General features: G+C 37.0%; 1 protein-coding gene across 8 annotated transcripts in view; it reads left to right on the top strand.

The window, feature by feature from the left end:
* The window catches only part of LOC127426939 (brain-specific angiogenesis inhibitor 1-associated protein 2-like), a 79816-nt gene that overhangs the window by 19496 nt on the left and 43787 nt on the right, over nt 1–16533 (top strand). For 7 of the 8 annotated variants that reach the window (XM_051674143.1, XM_051674142.1, XM_051674149.1 and 4 more), the window contains exon 3: nt 7918–8004. The exons of the other annotated variant lie outside the window; for it this stretch is intronic. In XM_051674143.1, coding sequence (XP_051530103.1) covers nt 7918–8004 — 87 coding nt within the window. The remainder of the gene's footprint in view (nt 1–7917; nt 8005–16533) is intronic. 8 annotated transcript variants of the gene reach the window in all.

Here is a 16533-nt window from a genome sequence, read left to right as displayed (position 1 = left end):
CTCAACTTCAGGGGCCGCAAAGCTGGATCCCTGTACCCTTGAGGGCCGCACTCTTAATTTTTATGATTATATATATATATGCAGTATATATACACTGGTGGCCAAAAGTTTGGAATAATGTACAGATTTTGCTCTTATGGAAAGAAATTGGTACTTTTATTCACCAAGTGGCATTCAACTGATCACAATGTATAGTCAGGACACGAAAAACATGAAAAATTATTATTACAATTTGAAAAAAATGCTTAAACTACTTCAAAGAGTTCTCATCAAAAAATCCTCCACGTGCAGCAATGACAGCTTTGCAGATCTTTGGCATTCTAGCTGTCAGTTTGTCCAGATACTCAGATGACATTTCACCCCACACTTCCTGTAGCACTTGCCATAGATGTGGCTGTCTTGTCGGGCGCTTCTCACACACCTTACAGTCTAGCTGATCCCACAAAAGCTCAATGGGGTTAAGATCCATAACACTCTTTTCCAATTATCTGTTGTCCAATGTCTGTGTTTCTTTGCCCACTCTAACCTTTTCTTTTTGATTTCTGTTTCAAAAGTGGCTTTTTCTTTGCAATTCTTCCCATAAGGCCTGCACCCCTGAGTCTTCTCTTTACTGTTGTACATGAAATTGGTGTTGAGCATGTAGAATTCAATGAAGCTGTCAGCAGAGGACGTGAGGCGTCTATTTCTCAAACTAGAGACTCTGATTTACTTATCCTCTTGTTTAGTTGTACATCTAGCCTTCCACATCTCTTTCTGTCCTTGTTAGAGCCAGTTGTCCTTTGTCTTTGAAGGCTGTAGTGTACACCTTTGTATGAAATCTTCAGTTTCTTGGCAATTTTAAGCATTGTATAGCCTTCATTCCTCAAAACAATGATTGACTGATGAGTTTCTAGAGAAAGCTGTTTCTTTTTTGCCATTTTTGACCTAATATTGACCTTAAGACATGCCAGTCTATTGCATACTGTGGCAACTCAAAAACAAACACAATGTTAAGCTTCATTTAACGAACCAAATAGATTTCAGCAGTGTTTGATATAATGGCAAATGATGTTTGCCACAATTTAGCACGATTACTCAAGGATAAAGTGTTGGAGTGATGGCTGCTGGAAATGGGGCCTGTCTAGATTTGATCAAAAATTACTTTTCAAATAGTGATGGTGCTGTTTTTTACATCAGTAATGTCCTGACTATACATTGTGATCAGTTGAATGCCACTTTGGTGAATTAAAGTACCAATTTCCTCACGAAACAGCAAAATCTGTACATTATTCCAAACATTTTGCGCCAGTGTATATACTTGTGTGTGTATATAAATATATATATATAGATAGATAGATAAAGTAAGCAGTTTTGTAGTAAAAATGTTGGAATGTTAGTTATGGGATAGTTCACTTAAAAATGAAAATTCTCTGATCGTTTGCTCACCTTCATGCCATCCCAGATGTGTATAACTTTCTTTCTTCTGCTGAAGACAAATCATGATTATTTCGAAAAAAATTCTCTGCTCTGTGGATGAGAGACAGATCAATATTTAAGTCATTGGCTTTTTTTTACTATAAATCTCCACTTTCACTTTCAGATGTGAAAGTGAAACTAAAAAGTGTCCACATGTGACTACAGAAGTGAAAGTGGAGATTTATTGTAAAAAAGGACTTAAATATTGATCTGTTTCTTACCCACAGCTATCATATCGCTTCTAAAGACATAGATTTAAACACTGGAGTCTTATGGATTACTTTTTGCTGCCTTTGTGATTTTTGGAGCTTTAAAGTTCTGGCCACTATACACTTGCATTGTTTGGACCAACAGAGCTAAGATTTTCTTCTAAAAAGCTTCAGTTTTATTCTGCAGAAGAAAGAAAGTCATAGACATCTGGGATGGCATGAGGGTGAGTAAATAATGAGAGTATTTTTATTTTTGGGTCAACTATCCCTTTTAGTAATTATTTTAAACATAAGAGGTAACACGGTTCGATTTTCTGATATAAATCAGTTCTGTTGTCACTGTGATTGTCAACTAGCAAACACCATGAGTGTTCAGCATCACACACACACCAGAGATGTGTTGATAAACAAGAGCGATATATCCAATATTAGCACCAAAATAACTTCAGTGACAAGTCATAAAGAATTGTTCACCCCCTTAGTGCTTTGAGCCCAAGTAGATCACTAAAAAGGCATCTAAACGCCGTCACTTCAGGAAAAATTGTTTTTTTCCCGTGTAAATGCTGTTGTCATAATGATTTCATACAGTGGTGTGAAAAAGTGTTTGCCCCCTTCCTGATTTCTTATTTTTTTGCATGTTTGTCACACTTAAATGTTTCAGATCATCAAACAAGTTTAAATATTAGTCAAAGATAACACAAGTAAACACAAAATGCAGTTTTTAAATGAAGGTTGTTATTATTAAGGGAAAACAAAATCCAAACCTACATGGCACTGTGTGAAAAAGTGTTTGCCCCACCTGTTAAAACATAAATTAACTGTGTGTTTATCACACCTGAGTTCAATTTCTCTAGCCACACCCAGGCCTGATTACTGCCACACCTGTTCTCAATCAAGAAATCACTTAAATATGACCTGCCTGACAAAGTGAAGTAGACCAAAAGATCTTCAAAAGCTAGACATCATGCCGAGATCCAAAGAAATTCAGGAACAAATGAGAAAGAAAGTAATTGAGATCTATCAGTCTGGAAAAGGTTATAAAGCCATTTCTAAAGCTTTGGGACTCCAGAGAACCACAGTGAGAGCCATTATCCACAAATGGCGAAAACATGGAACAGTAGTGAACCTTCCCAGGAGTGGCCGGCCGACCAAAATTACCCCAAGAGCGCAGCGACGACTTATCCAAGAGGTCACAAAAGACCCCACAACAACATCCAAAGAACTGCAGGCCTCACTTGCCTCAGTTAAGGTCAGTGTTCATGACTCCACCATAAGAAAGAGACTGGGCAAAAATGTCCTGCGTGGCAGAGTTCCAAGACGAAAACCACTGCTGAGCAAAATGAACATTAAGGCTCGTCTCATTTTTGCCAGAAAACATCTTGATGATCCCCAAGACCTTTGGGAAAATACTCTGTGGACTGACGAGACAAAAGTTGAACTTTTTGGAAGGTGTGTGTCCCATTACATCTGGCGTAAAAGTAACACCGCATTTCAGAAAAAGAACATCATACCAACAGTAAAATATGGTGGTGGTAGTGTGATGGTCTGGGGCTGTTTTGCTGCTTCAGAACCTGGAAGACTTGCTGTGATAAATGGAACCATGAATTCTGCTGTCTACCAAAAAATCCTGAAGGAGAATGTCCGGCCATCTGTTCGTGACCTCAAGCTGAAGCGAACTTGGGTTCTGCAGCAGGACAATGATCCAAAACGCACCAGCAAGTCCACCTCTGAATGGCTGAAGAAAAACAAAATGAAGACTTTGGAGTGGCCTAGTCAAAGTCCTGACCTGAATCCTATTGAGATGCTGTGGCATGACCTTAAAAAGGCAGTTCATGCTCGAAAAACCCTCCAATGTGGCTGAATTACAACAATTCTGCAAAGATGAGTGGGCCAAAATTCCTCCACAGCGCTGTAAAAGACTCATTGCAAGTTATCGCAAATGCTTGATTGCAGTTGTTGCTAAGGGTGGCCCAACCAGTTATTAGGTTTAGGGGGCAATCACTTTTTCACACAGGGCCATGTAGGTTTGGATTTTGTTTTCCCTTAATAATAACAACCTTCATTTAAAAACTGCATTTTGTGTTTACTTGTGTTATCTTTGACTAATATTTAAATTTGTTTGATGATCTGAAACATTTAAGTGTGACAAATATGCAAAAAAATAAGAAATCAGGAAGGGGGCAAACACTTTTTCACACCACTGTATATCTGATGAGCTATTCAAGAGATTGGCACCATGTTGAGTAAGTGAGATTGCGAGCACACGTTTGATTGACAGACTGCGCGTGAGCGCATATGTACTGTGTATGGACGCGCACCCACAGACTGTCCGCTGCTCTCGTAACATCAGCCATGCTCAGATATTATTTGTTGTTTTTATTTATTTATTTGTAACATTCTCTTGCAGTTGAATTCCCTCTCTAATGTGATTCAGCAATGTAGAAAACATACAGATTTGATAGGCTGCTGATAAATATATTTCTAATGATGATATCATAATGCGGGCTGCAAAAGATCGCTGGAGGGCCGTATGCGGCCCGCGGGCTGTGAGTTGAGTAGCGCTGCTGTAGAGATTGATAGTACTGCACAAAACTAATAATTTCACTCGCCATTCCAGACTTCATCTACTGTAATATTTTTGAGGCAGAAAATACAAGGAAAACACCAAAGCTCTGAAGGTTTAACAACAAGAATGTGTGTATGTGTGTGAGAGAGTGAAAATCTGATGGATAAGGTTAAAAATAGACCCAACTGGACTGAGATTTGCACTCCATCCTTGCAGATCAGTCTTGGCTGCAGCTCAGGTGGTACACAGAATCCATCATGGGGATTTGCTGGAGTTGTAAATGTGCCAGTTCTTGCAGGCAGCAGAGCGGAAACCCTCCACACTATCCACTAATGACTGGTGCAGATGGAGGCCACAGGGCATTTGCAAACTTTGGGTTGTATGGCAAATAGAGAAAGTAGTGTTATATGAAATTATTGGATAATTTGGAGAAAATTAAATAGCATAGTTCACAAAAGGAACACAGCTGTATATTGTAGATTTTGAATAGTGTCTTGATGAAAAGGAGTTTTGGAGTTCCACTGGTTTATTTAAATAAATGCAGTAATCACAGTTGAAGTAAGGCACTTACAGTGAAGGTGAATAGGGGCCAGTCCATAAACATTAAAATACACACTTTTTCAAAAGTATAGCCACAAGATGTAAACATTATACTTGTTAACATGATTTTAGTGTGATGAAATCAGGGATTTACCAGCATTACAGCATTTACCAGATTACAGGGTTTGTTGGTATTACATCGTCATAACAACAAAGTTGTAATATTGGAAATAACTTTAGACAGTTAAGGTTAGTAAGAGGTCTTATCACATTAAAATCATGTTAACACATATAATGTTTATGTCTTGGGGCTATACTTTTGAATCACTCTTTATTTTAGCATTTATGGACTGGCCCAATTCACTTCCATTGTAAGTGCCTTACTGTACATGCAAGTTTTGCTTTTTGTAAATAAACGAAAGATGACACAAAATTATCTTTTGTGGCAATCAACATTCTGATGAATGGATTTTAACTTATATTGAACCCGGAACATTCCTGTAAACCTAAAGAATCTCCCTTCCTTGCCTGTTTCTTGGAGTGTTATAAATGCCAGCATGAGGAACTTTTCAGCTCTCATCAAGGAATGGAAAAAGTGTTGAGTGGTAAAAGAGGGAATGAATAGTGAGAGACCTCTATCTGCCCTAATCTAGTGCATATCACAGACTGACTTGAAATTATTAAGTGATAATTTAGTCTAGATTAGGCTGTTCTGTGATTGTCAGATTGTCTCATGTGGCTGATCAATGTCTCTTGGATTTCCTCGGAGAGGGATTGAGAAAGACTTCTCTGTCCTTTCTAATCTTCTTTCCTTCTGCTCCCTTGTTCCTTTTACCACTCACCACTCAGCCTATCCCCCCCCAACCACTAGAGCACCAAAGCCCTCAGATTTGCCCCTCTAATCCCCCACATCCGGGTTGTAACTTGTCTTGAGCCAGGAATTTGTTAGCTAGGATACCCTTACCACGTCCACCCAAACACTCCTTCTGCATTGCATTGGAATGGTCATGAACAGTGTAGGTGTAATAAGTCCATTCGTTATAGATTAAATTGTGTATTTTATGATGATATTATGGACTAGTATAGTCAGGGTAAACCACCGGTCAAAAGTACTGGTACTTTGGTGGTAAGTCGATACCAAAATATATTTTTTTTAATGAATTTTGACTAAAGATTCTGTAAAATAAATGTTTCATTTGATCAATTAAGTGATTTGTAAATAAAATCTAAATTAATATACAGTAATATAAAAATCTAAAATATATAATATATTATAATGTAAAATAATGTAATGTAATGTAGTGGGGCTGGTGATCTGATGAATTGGTCTTTTACTCTCTGTGAAAACTCTCTTCAATGTGAGTAAAAAACCAAATTTTGCTCTTTTTAACCAAAATATATCCGTGATTAGCCACTGTCTAGTAAACCTTCAGATTTCACTCACCAATGATTGAGTTGTATAGTGGCGAAGAAGTTCAGCACTGAAATCCTTTCGCTACGTGTTGAGAGTAAAAGTTTGTTTTGCCTCATTCCGTGTCCAAAGAAGAGATCCACACAATCCATTTGTCATTGAATAATATATCTTAAACCCCTTTCTGTTCTTTATAGTCAGTTATTGATAAAAAATAACATAAATAGAAACATTTAAATCTGATCACACATAGCTCGGATGTGTTAAAGAGGACATTTGACCCCATTCTTTTTAAGTGCTCAACCAAAACACTTCTGTGAGATGCTCGCTGAACTACAGCTATTCTTAAAGAGACAGTACTGTTTTAGCACTTGTTCTACATATCAATGTAAATACTTGTAAATAGTATAATTTTTGCATGTAAAATATACTATATGCAATATGATATAGGCAATATCAAGACATCATATTTATTTATGGATATGAAAATCATTCCAAAATGATGAAAAATAAAACTTTAGTAAGGTCCAAGTTATAAGATCCCTTGTGTAATAAACAGCATTAGCTGAGAGCGACTTTCTTTCATATGTAAGCAAAATAGACTTAAATATACCATATTAATTGGTATCAAATTGATTCGAGAACCTGTGAAACAAACAAATGAATCTGTATGAATACTCAGCCCAAGTATTGGTAGAATCTGGGCATTAGACCTGCCATGTAATTGCAGAGAAAACGAACTGCCGCTGTCCATTATGTCATTAATATTAATCAAAAAACAATATTAACCAGAAAAAAAGAAAACCACTCACTGCTCTAGGCTGTGTAACTTTTAGAAGCTCTCTACAATCAAGTGAGAACTCAAAGTTGAGTTAAGGCCTAAAGAAATAACAAAAAAAGAAACTGTATAGCTAATTTGAATTCTGACAGCATCTAATCAGTTTGAATGTATACATATTATATCTACTATCAAGAAAAAAGAAGTTACTTAATTTTTATAACAGATGACAAACAGGTTATTATGACATCATTATGAAGTCAAGGCAGAACGTAACCTAATTATACTGCAGCTCAAAGAGAGCGTGATTCTGAGCCAATCCTTCTCTGCCATAGTGATGCAGAAGAGGCATATCTGCTCCTGTTGTAAGCCCTTACACAGAATGAGTGATGCTCTCAGTAATGCACTGATCTGATCTGAATCAGATGTGAATTTTAAAGGTATTGTCCACCCAAAAATGAGAACTCTGTCATCATTTACTCATTCTCATGTCTGTATGACTTTCTTTCTTCCATGGAACACAAAAGGAGATGTTAGGCAGAATGACACATTCACTTAAATTTAATGAAAAAAAAGATGCAACTAGTGAATGGAATCTCCTTTTGTGTTCCATGGAAGAAAGTAAGTCATACAGGTTTGGAGTAAAAGACAAAGTATTTAAATAAAATGTGTGGGGAAACCATCTGAGTTGTAGGGTATCAGAGTTTTTTATGTTTTTTTTTTTGTTTTTTTTTATTGATACCTTTGCTTTTCATTGCTCACCAGTCACAAGCTCCACTGCAAAGCCCCCCCCCCCCCCCCCAGTTCTCTAGCAGAGCCATCATAGAACATATTGAGCTTTAAGGTTCCCATCTACCACTCCTTTTACCATAGATACCGTAGCGATGGGTTATGGGAAGCTTCGGCAGCCATTTGAACGCTCCCATATCTTATGTCCACAATGCTTCCATGTTTCCAGGTGTGACATTTGCAGCCAAAGGCTACTTCGACGCACTGGTGCGGATGGGAGAGCTGGCCAGCGAGAGTCACGGCTCTAAGGACCTTGGTGAGTTATAGACTGTAGCTGCAGTGCCCCCTGTGGTTGGGAGGGGGATTGCAAAAGAGAATATCTTATCGGTTTATGTGTGAATGGCTTTGGATGTCTGAGTGCACTGTACTTTAGTATGGCATATCTAAGACTGTATCTTGGGACATAACACATATGTTCAAACGTACACACTCTGCAGATTTACTCATTGCTCATTGGTGATTGGTTGCATTGTGTTCATTCTACCCTGTTGTCTTATTTCCATGTCTGTATGAAAGTAAACATCCTACTGTATGAGTTAAGGGTGGGAATCTTTAGACATGTCTCAATTTGCTTTGATTTCGACTCTCGACAACTAATGGTCAAATAAATAATTGTGATTATGACGATTAATTATCTGTTTTAGGGATTTCACAGTTATGACAATTAATTGTCTGTTTTAGGGATTTCACAATTATGACAATTAATTGTCTGTTTTAGGGAATTCACAATTATGACAATTAATTGTCTGTTTAAAGCTTTCCCAATTATGACTTATTAATTGTCATAAAAAATGTCATACATATGTGTGCTTCATACACCATAAGAAGTCATTAATTTATAACTTGGAATCATTTAATAATATAGAGAAATATAATTTCCTTTCAGGCTTTAAAACTTATGAATGACATGAAAAATCATATTTAAATATAAAAATACTGTAAAATACTTAAATATGTCTCTCTTTGGGGGCCTGGGTAGCTCAGCGAGTAAAGACGCTGACTACCACCCCTGAAGTCACGAGTTCAAATCCAGGGCGTGCTGAGTGACTCCAGCCAGTTCTCCTAAGCAACCAAATTGGCCTGGTTGCTAGGGTGGGTAGTCACATGGGGTAACCTCCTCGTGGTCGCTATAATGTGTGGTTCTCGCTCTCGGTGTGGCGCGTGGTGAGTTTTGCGTGGATACTGCGGAGAATAGCGTTAAGCCTCCACACGTGCTATGTCTCCGTGGTAACGTGCTCAACAAGCCACGTGATAAGATGCACGGATTGACGATCTCAGAAGCAGAGACAACTGAGATTCATCCTCTGCCACCCAGATTGAGGCGAATCACTACGCCACTACGAGGACTTAGAGCGCACTGGGAATTTGGCATTCCAAATTGGGGAGAAGTTTTGGTCAGCTTTAGTCTTGGTTCATTTTACATATACACTATTGTTTTTGGAACCCAGCCAACCTGATTATATTATATATTATATTATATTATATTATTGTAACTTTTGAACAGTAAACATAAACTTTAATTATATAAATGAACTTAAAACAACATAAAACATAAGGACACAGACACACATGCAACGTGCCCGTGTGCGTCTCTCTCCCTTGAACTCCGGCTTCCCCTTATCTCGCTCTCCCACTGATCAGCTGATTCAGTGCTGCTGTGCTCCTTCATGGCCCGGCCATGCCCTCCTCTTTGTCACAATTATATTATATTATATTATATTATATTATATCATGCAAATGTTTAAATTAATTAATTGTGACCGGCCTAGACGTCTCATAATTTTAATTTCAGAATTTGCAAGTTCTTTTGGAATATACAGAAAACACTTTATAGACCAAAAGTGATCAATTTTGCCCTTTGCGAAATATGTGGAAGTATTGATACTAGCTTGAAGGTTCTCTGGACAAAATGGACAGCAAACAAGCTGTTTTTTCTCCTTTTCTTGGACAGAAACTTGCAATATTATTTTGCATGTTAAGGCGTCTTTACATTGCCAAGTTAAGGCAGATCTGTGCCATCTTAAATTCTGTGTAAAGATACACAAAACAGCATAAATAAAAGTTACACTAAAATATGCTGTCTCTGACCCCTATTTTGTGTCTCCCCCTATTTTAGTGCATAGATGCAAAATATTTTGAGAAAGCGTTGCAATACTTCTGTGAATCAAACCCCCATGTCCTAGTTTGAATTATGCACTACAAATGATTGCGCAACATGCCCTTGAGAAATTTAATATGCAGACTGATCTTATTCTTGATATGAGATTCAGAGGACATACAGTATCTGAAGTTAAATTACAAGCATGTTTTTTTTTTTCTCTCTCATCGCTGGTGTTCCTTTCCATTTATTATTTATAAGTAGCTTTGGGACTGTACGGCATGACTAGCAGTGACTAAACTGTGCAGTAAATACCATCGCAACCATAGCTCACCAAATTGGGACATACAAATAACTTTAGGGCATATACGCAACTTTTTTATTGCTAGAGTGGAGATATATTTTAGATAGAGTTCTGCGCAGAGTTTGTTTGGCTCTTTTCCAATCCCTGATGACCTGCCTACCTACACAGAAATTTTAGGCATTATATGTGCCCTTCTGATGCAAAGGTTGTTCCAAACAGTAAGCAAAGTTATACTGCCTTCCAAGATAACCTCATTTATTGTATATTATTTACATTCAAGATTGCAGATTGAGTTAAGATAAATTTAGATTATAAAATAGATTATTTTCACAGAAAAGTACTGATAAAAATAGGTCTATGTTATTGAAACACTGAATATGTGTGTGTGCTGGGTATTTTTTGGGTTTATTGGGCTATAGAGTCATTATCGTAGCAACATGTTAACATCATGGGAGCGTTAGTCAATGTCTTACATGCTCTTCAAATGAGGAGCGCTATTAGTGTGCAAGTGAGTGACTGTTAACAGAGTTGCTGTTTTAATTAAGTCATTACGAAGTTCCATTTCAGCTTGTATGCTGCCGTTAAAGGTGGACATTAGACGGCGACAACTCACTAGAATTTGGAGCAGAGCATTTGAGTCTATACACACTGGTATTAAGGGAATTTGACTCTCAAATCATGATAGTATTGGCTGTAGACTTCCAGAGACAAAAATGAATGGAAGTTTTATCTTAAGAAAGGAGGGGAGAGGCTTAAAGAGGGGAACATGAAAGCTGTTTATACTTGATCATTATTCATCTCAGAATTTTTCCCCCTTCACCTTATTCTGAGCTTTAATCTTTTCATTTCACTGGTTGCTGTTCCATTGAATGCATATTCAATAGAGTTCATGCTCACAGCTCTAATTTGAACAGTAAAAGACTATTATTTGAATTAATTTAATCTCATCTCATCGTGCGATTAGATTACCTGATTTCCAGCTTTCTCAATTTCTAAACAATATAGCCTTGTGGAGCTCGAGTCCTTATGAGATTATATTTTATGAGATTTGATGTATGAAGCAGATTTAAATGGAAAGTTTTATGTAAATTTAAGCCTTTCAGCCCTTTCACCTGAGGGTCTGTCATTGCTAGACAAATTACACTACCGGTCAAAAGTTTTGAAACACTTGACTGAAATGTTTCTCATGAACTTAAAAATCTTTTGATCTGAAGGCGTATGCGTAAATGTTTGAAAATAGTTTTGTAGACAAAAATATAATTGTGCCACCATATTAATTTATTTCATTATAAAACTAAAATTTAATTTAAAAAAAAGTTGATGAAATTGATGACTTGGACCAAATAATAACGAAAAGCAGCCAATAAGTGCCCAACATAGATGGGAACTCCTTCAATACTGTTTAAAAAGTATCCCAGGGTGATACCTCAAGAATTTGGTTGAGAAAATGTCAAGAGTACATGTCTGCAAATTCTAGGCAGAGGGTGACTACTATGAAGATGCTAAAATATAACAAAGTTTTGATTTATTTTGGATTTTGTTTAGTCACAACATAATTCCCATAGTTCCATTTATGTTATTCCATAGTTTTGATGACTTTACTATTATTCTAAAATGTGAAAAATAAATTATAATAAAGAATGAGTACGTTTTTTTTTTTGGTGGGGGGGGTGGTCTTCGCTTAAATTAACTTGCCTACATTTGTGCATCACTTCCCTTGCATAATGCATGTTCATTTTGCACATAATATTGTGTTTTGTATTATAAGTGTGTATGCATGGATGGCTATGTTTTGTTTCTACTGCTGTTCCAGTATTGCTAATTTCTCATGTGACTGTCTGATATAGAATGAATGACAGGCATGACTGAACTAACACTATTTCAGTACATCAGCATTATGATGCTGCTTTCAAAACTATCTAATAAACAATGCTTTTCACTAAGGCTGGCCGATATATTTAATATTTGCGATGATTTTGTTGGCAACAAAAAATTAAGCAATATTGTAACTGCGATGATGCCAGTGCACTTTTTATTGGCCCTTTCCTGTTACTTGTTAGTATGAGAGCACTTAAACAAAAAAGGCTTTTGTTTGCATCATTTGAAATTTATTCCGAAGTCCCCCATGACATTTTTCTTATATTTAAATGTTTTAGTAACAAAATAAAGACATGCCTTGATGAAATGTAACTACATTTTTTCCATATTTAACTTTTTCCATTAAACAGTTTGAATCTACCTTGCTGCAATGGTTGTTTGGTTGAAGGTTTGTCTCATTGAAATCAACAACAACAGCAAAAAGCCATTTCTGTGCAAATAAATAAATAATGAGATGTAAATCAAATATTGTCTAAAGGATGAAACATATCTTCATATCATATTGCCCAGCCCTTCATTTCTCTCTGAAGACTAGTTTTTACATGTGTGTGTGTGTTAACCTGAGTCTATTTCCTTATCTTGTCACATGATGTTGAACAGTGTGTCTAACATTTCTCAACACTAGTAAAATGTTTCAGAGAATCTTTTTGTTCACATGGGCCAAGGACATTCTAGATGCATGTTGCATGATGCACAAAACTGTTCTCTGTCTGTCTGGTGTTCATTCGTGTACTGTGGTAAAGGAAGTGTGAAGTGTGTGTGTTTTGTCTTTGAGTGACATGTTTTGTCAGGAGCAAGTCAGGAGCAAGTGTATTGTTGACATGAAATACTTTTGCAAAGTTTACATGTCCTGTGGTGTGACATGCTATACTCCATCTAAAAAATTTTTTTAACCAGCAGTTTAGTCAGTTCACATGTCTGAGATGTACATGTGTGTGCACTGCTTGGCACCTGGGATAAGTTATTGCTTAATTCTTTAGAAATTAAAAATGATTCATTAGGATGAAGATTTAGGGTGAAGATAAAGACTGTGATCATGAGACAACAAACTCTAGAGTGACGTTGGCACTGTGACAGCTGTAGGAAATTGGCAATAAGCCTTACCTGAGCAGGTAAAATGCCTTTAAAGAAGTCAGTAGGCCACAATCAATGCAATTATTTTGAAAGAGTGCCATAGAGAAATAAAGCAAGAGAAGTGATAACTATATGGAACCAATGGATTATACAAACTCTGGATCATGGTAAATCCATGGGCTGAATTTTGTATATCTAGATGTTTAGAGGAATATAGATGCACTCAAACTCACTAAAGTATCCACAGGGGTTCAACCAAAAAATAGTACAAGATGGTGAAATAGTAATAAATCATACGAGTTGGCTTGTACAAAAACATACGACTTTTACCACTAAAGAGAAAAATAACCACACACAAACAAATGATGTTATTACTATTTTATAAGTTTAACCATAACCCAAACCTAAACTTTACCATAAAGTCTAACCCATTACCCAAACCATAAACCCAATCATTATTTTAATAGGAAAATACATCAGTCATTTCTGTTGCATAAATAGTGTAAATATGGAATGAGTAACCAAATTCATTCATACGCATTTACTTTTTTTAATTATGTGTTGGATATGAGGCTAGTTGAAATTTTATGCCTGTTTTTTTTTTTTATCGATTTGAAATTCTGTTTGTTGATTGGTTGGTCTCTATGGGAATAACAGTCGTACGATATCTTATGATTTCACCATCTTATTACGTGTTGTCATGAGACTATGTTGGGATCAATGCAGTGACACTTGAATGGGGTGTACACCCTGTTGAAAAGACCTCATTAGACCAGCATGAATTTCCATGATGGTCCTGTCTGGTTTATGCTAGCTATTTCTGGTTTGGTACTGGTCTAGCTGATGGATCAGAATAGCCATGCTATTCAACAGCAAATAATGCTGGTTAGCCAGCATGGTCTTTTTGGTGAAGCTGGTTGACCAAGGAAAGTCTTTGTGGTTAATCTGTTTAAGAAGTCAGGTGGGGACACATGCATCCCATGCAGGGAACCAGCATCCAAAACGCAACATATACTGGTGACCAGAAATGCTGGTCTTTTTGACAGATCACAAATACTCTATATTATGCCTATTGCATAAAAAAAAAAAAAAAAAAAAAAACATTTCTTTATCTAGTTCTAAACTTTTAGTTTTATAACCTATATACCATGCACTGATCAATCACTGTAAGCCACATGATCCAGATACTCCAGTACTAACCAATCAATACAAAACTCACAATCCAATTAGAGGGGCTCAGGGGGTTCATGGGCCATAGACTTGTACTGATCTATCTAAGTCAAGCTTTAATCATAGCTGGCCCTTCCTATCGAGAATCAGGAGGCGATCAGTCTTGCTATAACATCAAATGAGCAGTAGATAATCAAAACTGATGAAATTCCTTTTTGTATCATTGCAAAAGCTTCACTCTAGTATAGTGCATAATGGTGAGATCTCATTAAGTGGCATACTCTCCCTCTTCATCGCATCCTTAACTCTGATTAACTTGCAATCTCTTGCTGTGCATAAAAATGCGTGGTGATTCTTCTATGCAGCACTAATGCGTATCGCATCACCCACTGCCCACAGTCAGCCCACGCACTGATGCAGGAATGCAGCCGCCTTGAGGAGAGAGAGAGAGAGAGAGAGAGAGAGCTAAAAATAGATTAAACACTTGCCTTAACAGGAGAAGTTCCGCTAGAGAGAGAGAAAAAGAGTGAGAGATAGAGCAAGAGCAATGAGAATGTGGCTCTTGCCTGTAGATTTAGAGTCCCAGAATGCCTCTTTGGTGATGTCAGTGTTTCCAAAAACGGCCTCTCCTGTCTGCCTCCTCGATGCTGCACAAGTGTGTAGAATACTAATCAGCTTCCTGTTCCCCCTGCCCAAATATGGACATCGGTCAACATAGCTGTTAGATTCCAATAGGCTGGTGTTTTCTCACATTTGTAGTTTTAGCTTTTGGGAGTTTTCCAGCAATTTAGAACTGCTTACTCTGATAATTAATATAAATCCTGGATATTCTCGCTGTAGTGCAAATATTTGTAGACAAGCAACTATGTACTCTGTTGGAAATGGGACTAATTGCATCTTCAAGCTCCATAGTTGCAAAATAACTCTGGGGTGTTTGAATAATTGATGCTGGCAAATTTTGGTGCCAACTGAAATTCTCCAGCAACAGATCCACTCTCATTTTTGATCAGTTATTCAATTAAATCCCACAAATTAGGCTTTTACAGATCAGATTCAGATCTGATTCAGACATTGAGATCTAAGTGATTTGTATGTTTAGGAACCTGCTGTAGCAGATGACAGTGGTGGTTCATTATTTTTCATGCCTGCAGAATAGCCAGAGGGCCAAATTCTTCATTAAATGTATTTAGAGTGTAGAGAAATGGGAAGAGGCTGTAAAACTATTAGTCTTTGCTGACCATGCTGAATAATGATGTTTTAAGCCAAAAAGGGGAAATAAGAAACTTGTGTTCCCAACATTTCAGGAGCTGGTCATGTGCATACATACTGTATATATGCCATTTCATGCTGACTTTAAGGGGGAAACCGAGAGAGTGAATCAAATTACATTTTTTATTTTTCAATTAAAATGCTTTATTGTGTACACACAATAATGCAAAATAATTATTTCAAATAACAAGAACAGTCATAGAAAAAAGGTCCTAGTGATGGTATTATAAAGAATTATACTCAATATACAATACAATTTTGGGACATCAAATAAGACATCAAAAGCAGTAAGAATATTCTTCTATATGTATATACACAGGTATCTCTTACTCTCTCTCTCTCTCTCTCTCTCTCTCTCTCTCTCTCAAGTCTCAGACCTTCAATTCCTGCTCACCACAGGATGTGTAAAATAGTACTTTATTATGTGATTGACTCTTTCCTGATGTTGAGAGCACAGCAGTCACATTTTCACTTTAAGCAGGTGGGATTTGTAGTGCCATAACATGGTTTCAGTTTTTATTCATTGTCTCACCCTCTGGGTATTGCTCCCTTTGCGTTAATGCCACAAAGAAATGAGCGCAAACACACAAAACAAAAAGCAAATGGCCCGAACACCTCTGAGGAACGAATCATAGCTGATAATTGCTGCTATAGAGGCCGTCATAAAAAGAAGCCCTCCGAAGGGAAGTGACACATCATTGTTCTATACTTCAGCTTTCGATTATGAAAACATCATGCTCTTAAATAAATATTTCTTGCAGAATGGAAATTCTGTCATCATTTACTCACCCTCATATCGTTCCAAAACTGTATGACAGTCTCTCTTAATATGAATTCAGATCATGAGAGTAAGTGATGGCAGAATTTTCATTTTTGCATGAACTAATAGTAGGATTCATAATTCTGCCACATGTAGGGCCCAATTGAGATCAAAGAACATGGACAATAAAACATTCCTTTATCTGGCTGTCATATGGATTTGGCTGCCCAGC

This window comes from Myxocyprinus asiaticus, chromosome 36 (genome assembly GCF_019703515.2).
Source record: "Myxocyprinus asiaticus isolate MX2 ecotype Aquarium Trade chromosome 36, UBuf_Myxa_2, whole genome shotgun sequence".
Lineage (NCBI taxonomy): Eukaryota > Metazoa > Chordata > Actinopteri > Cypriniformes > Catostomidae > Myxocyprinus > Myxocyprinus asiaticus.
The sequence above is the reverse complement of the archived record's forward strand: the minus strand, read 5'-3'. Positions and strand labels throughout refer to the sequence as shown.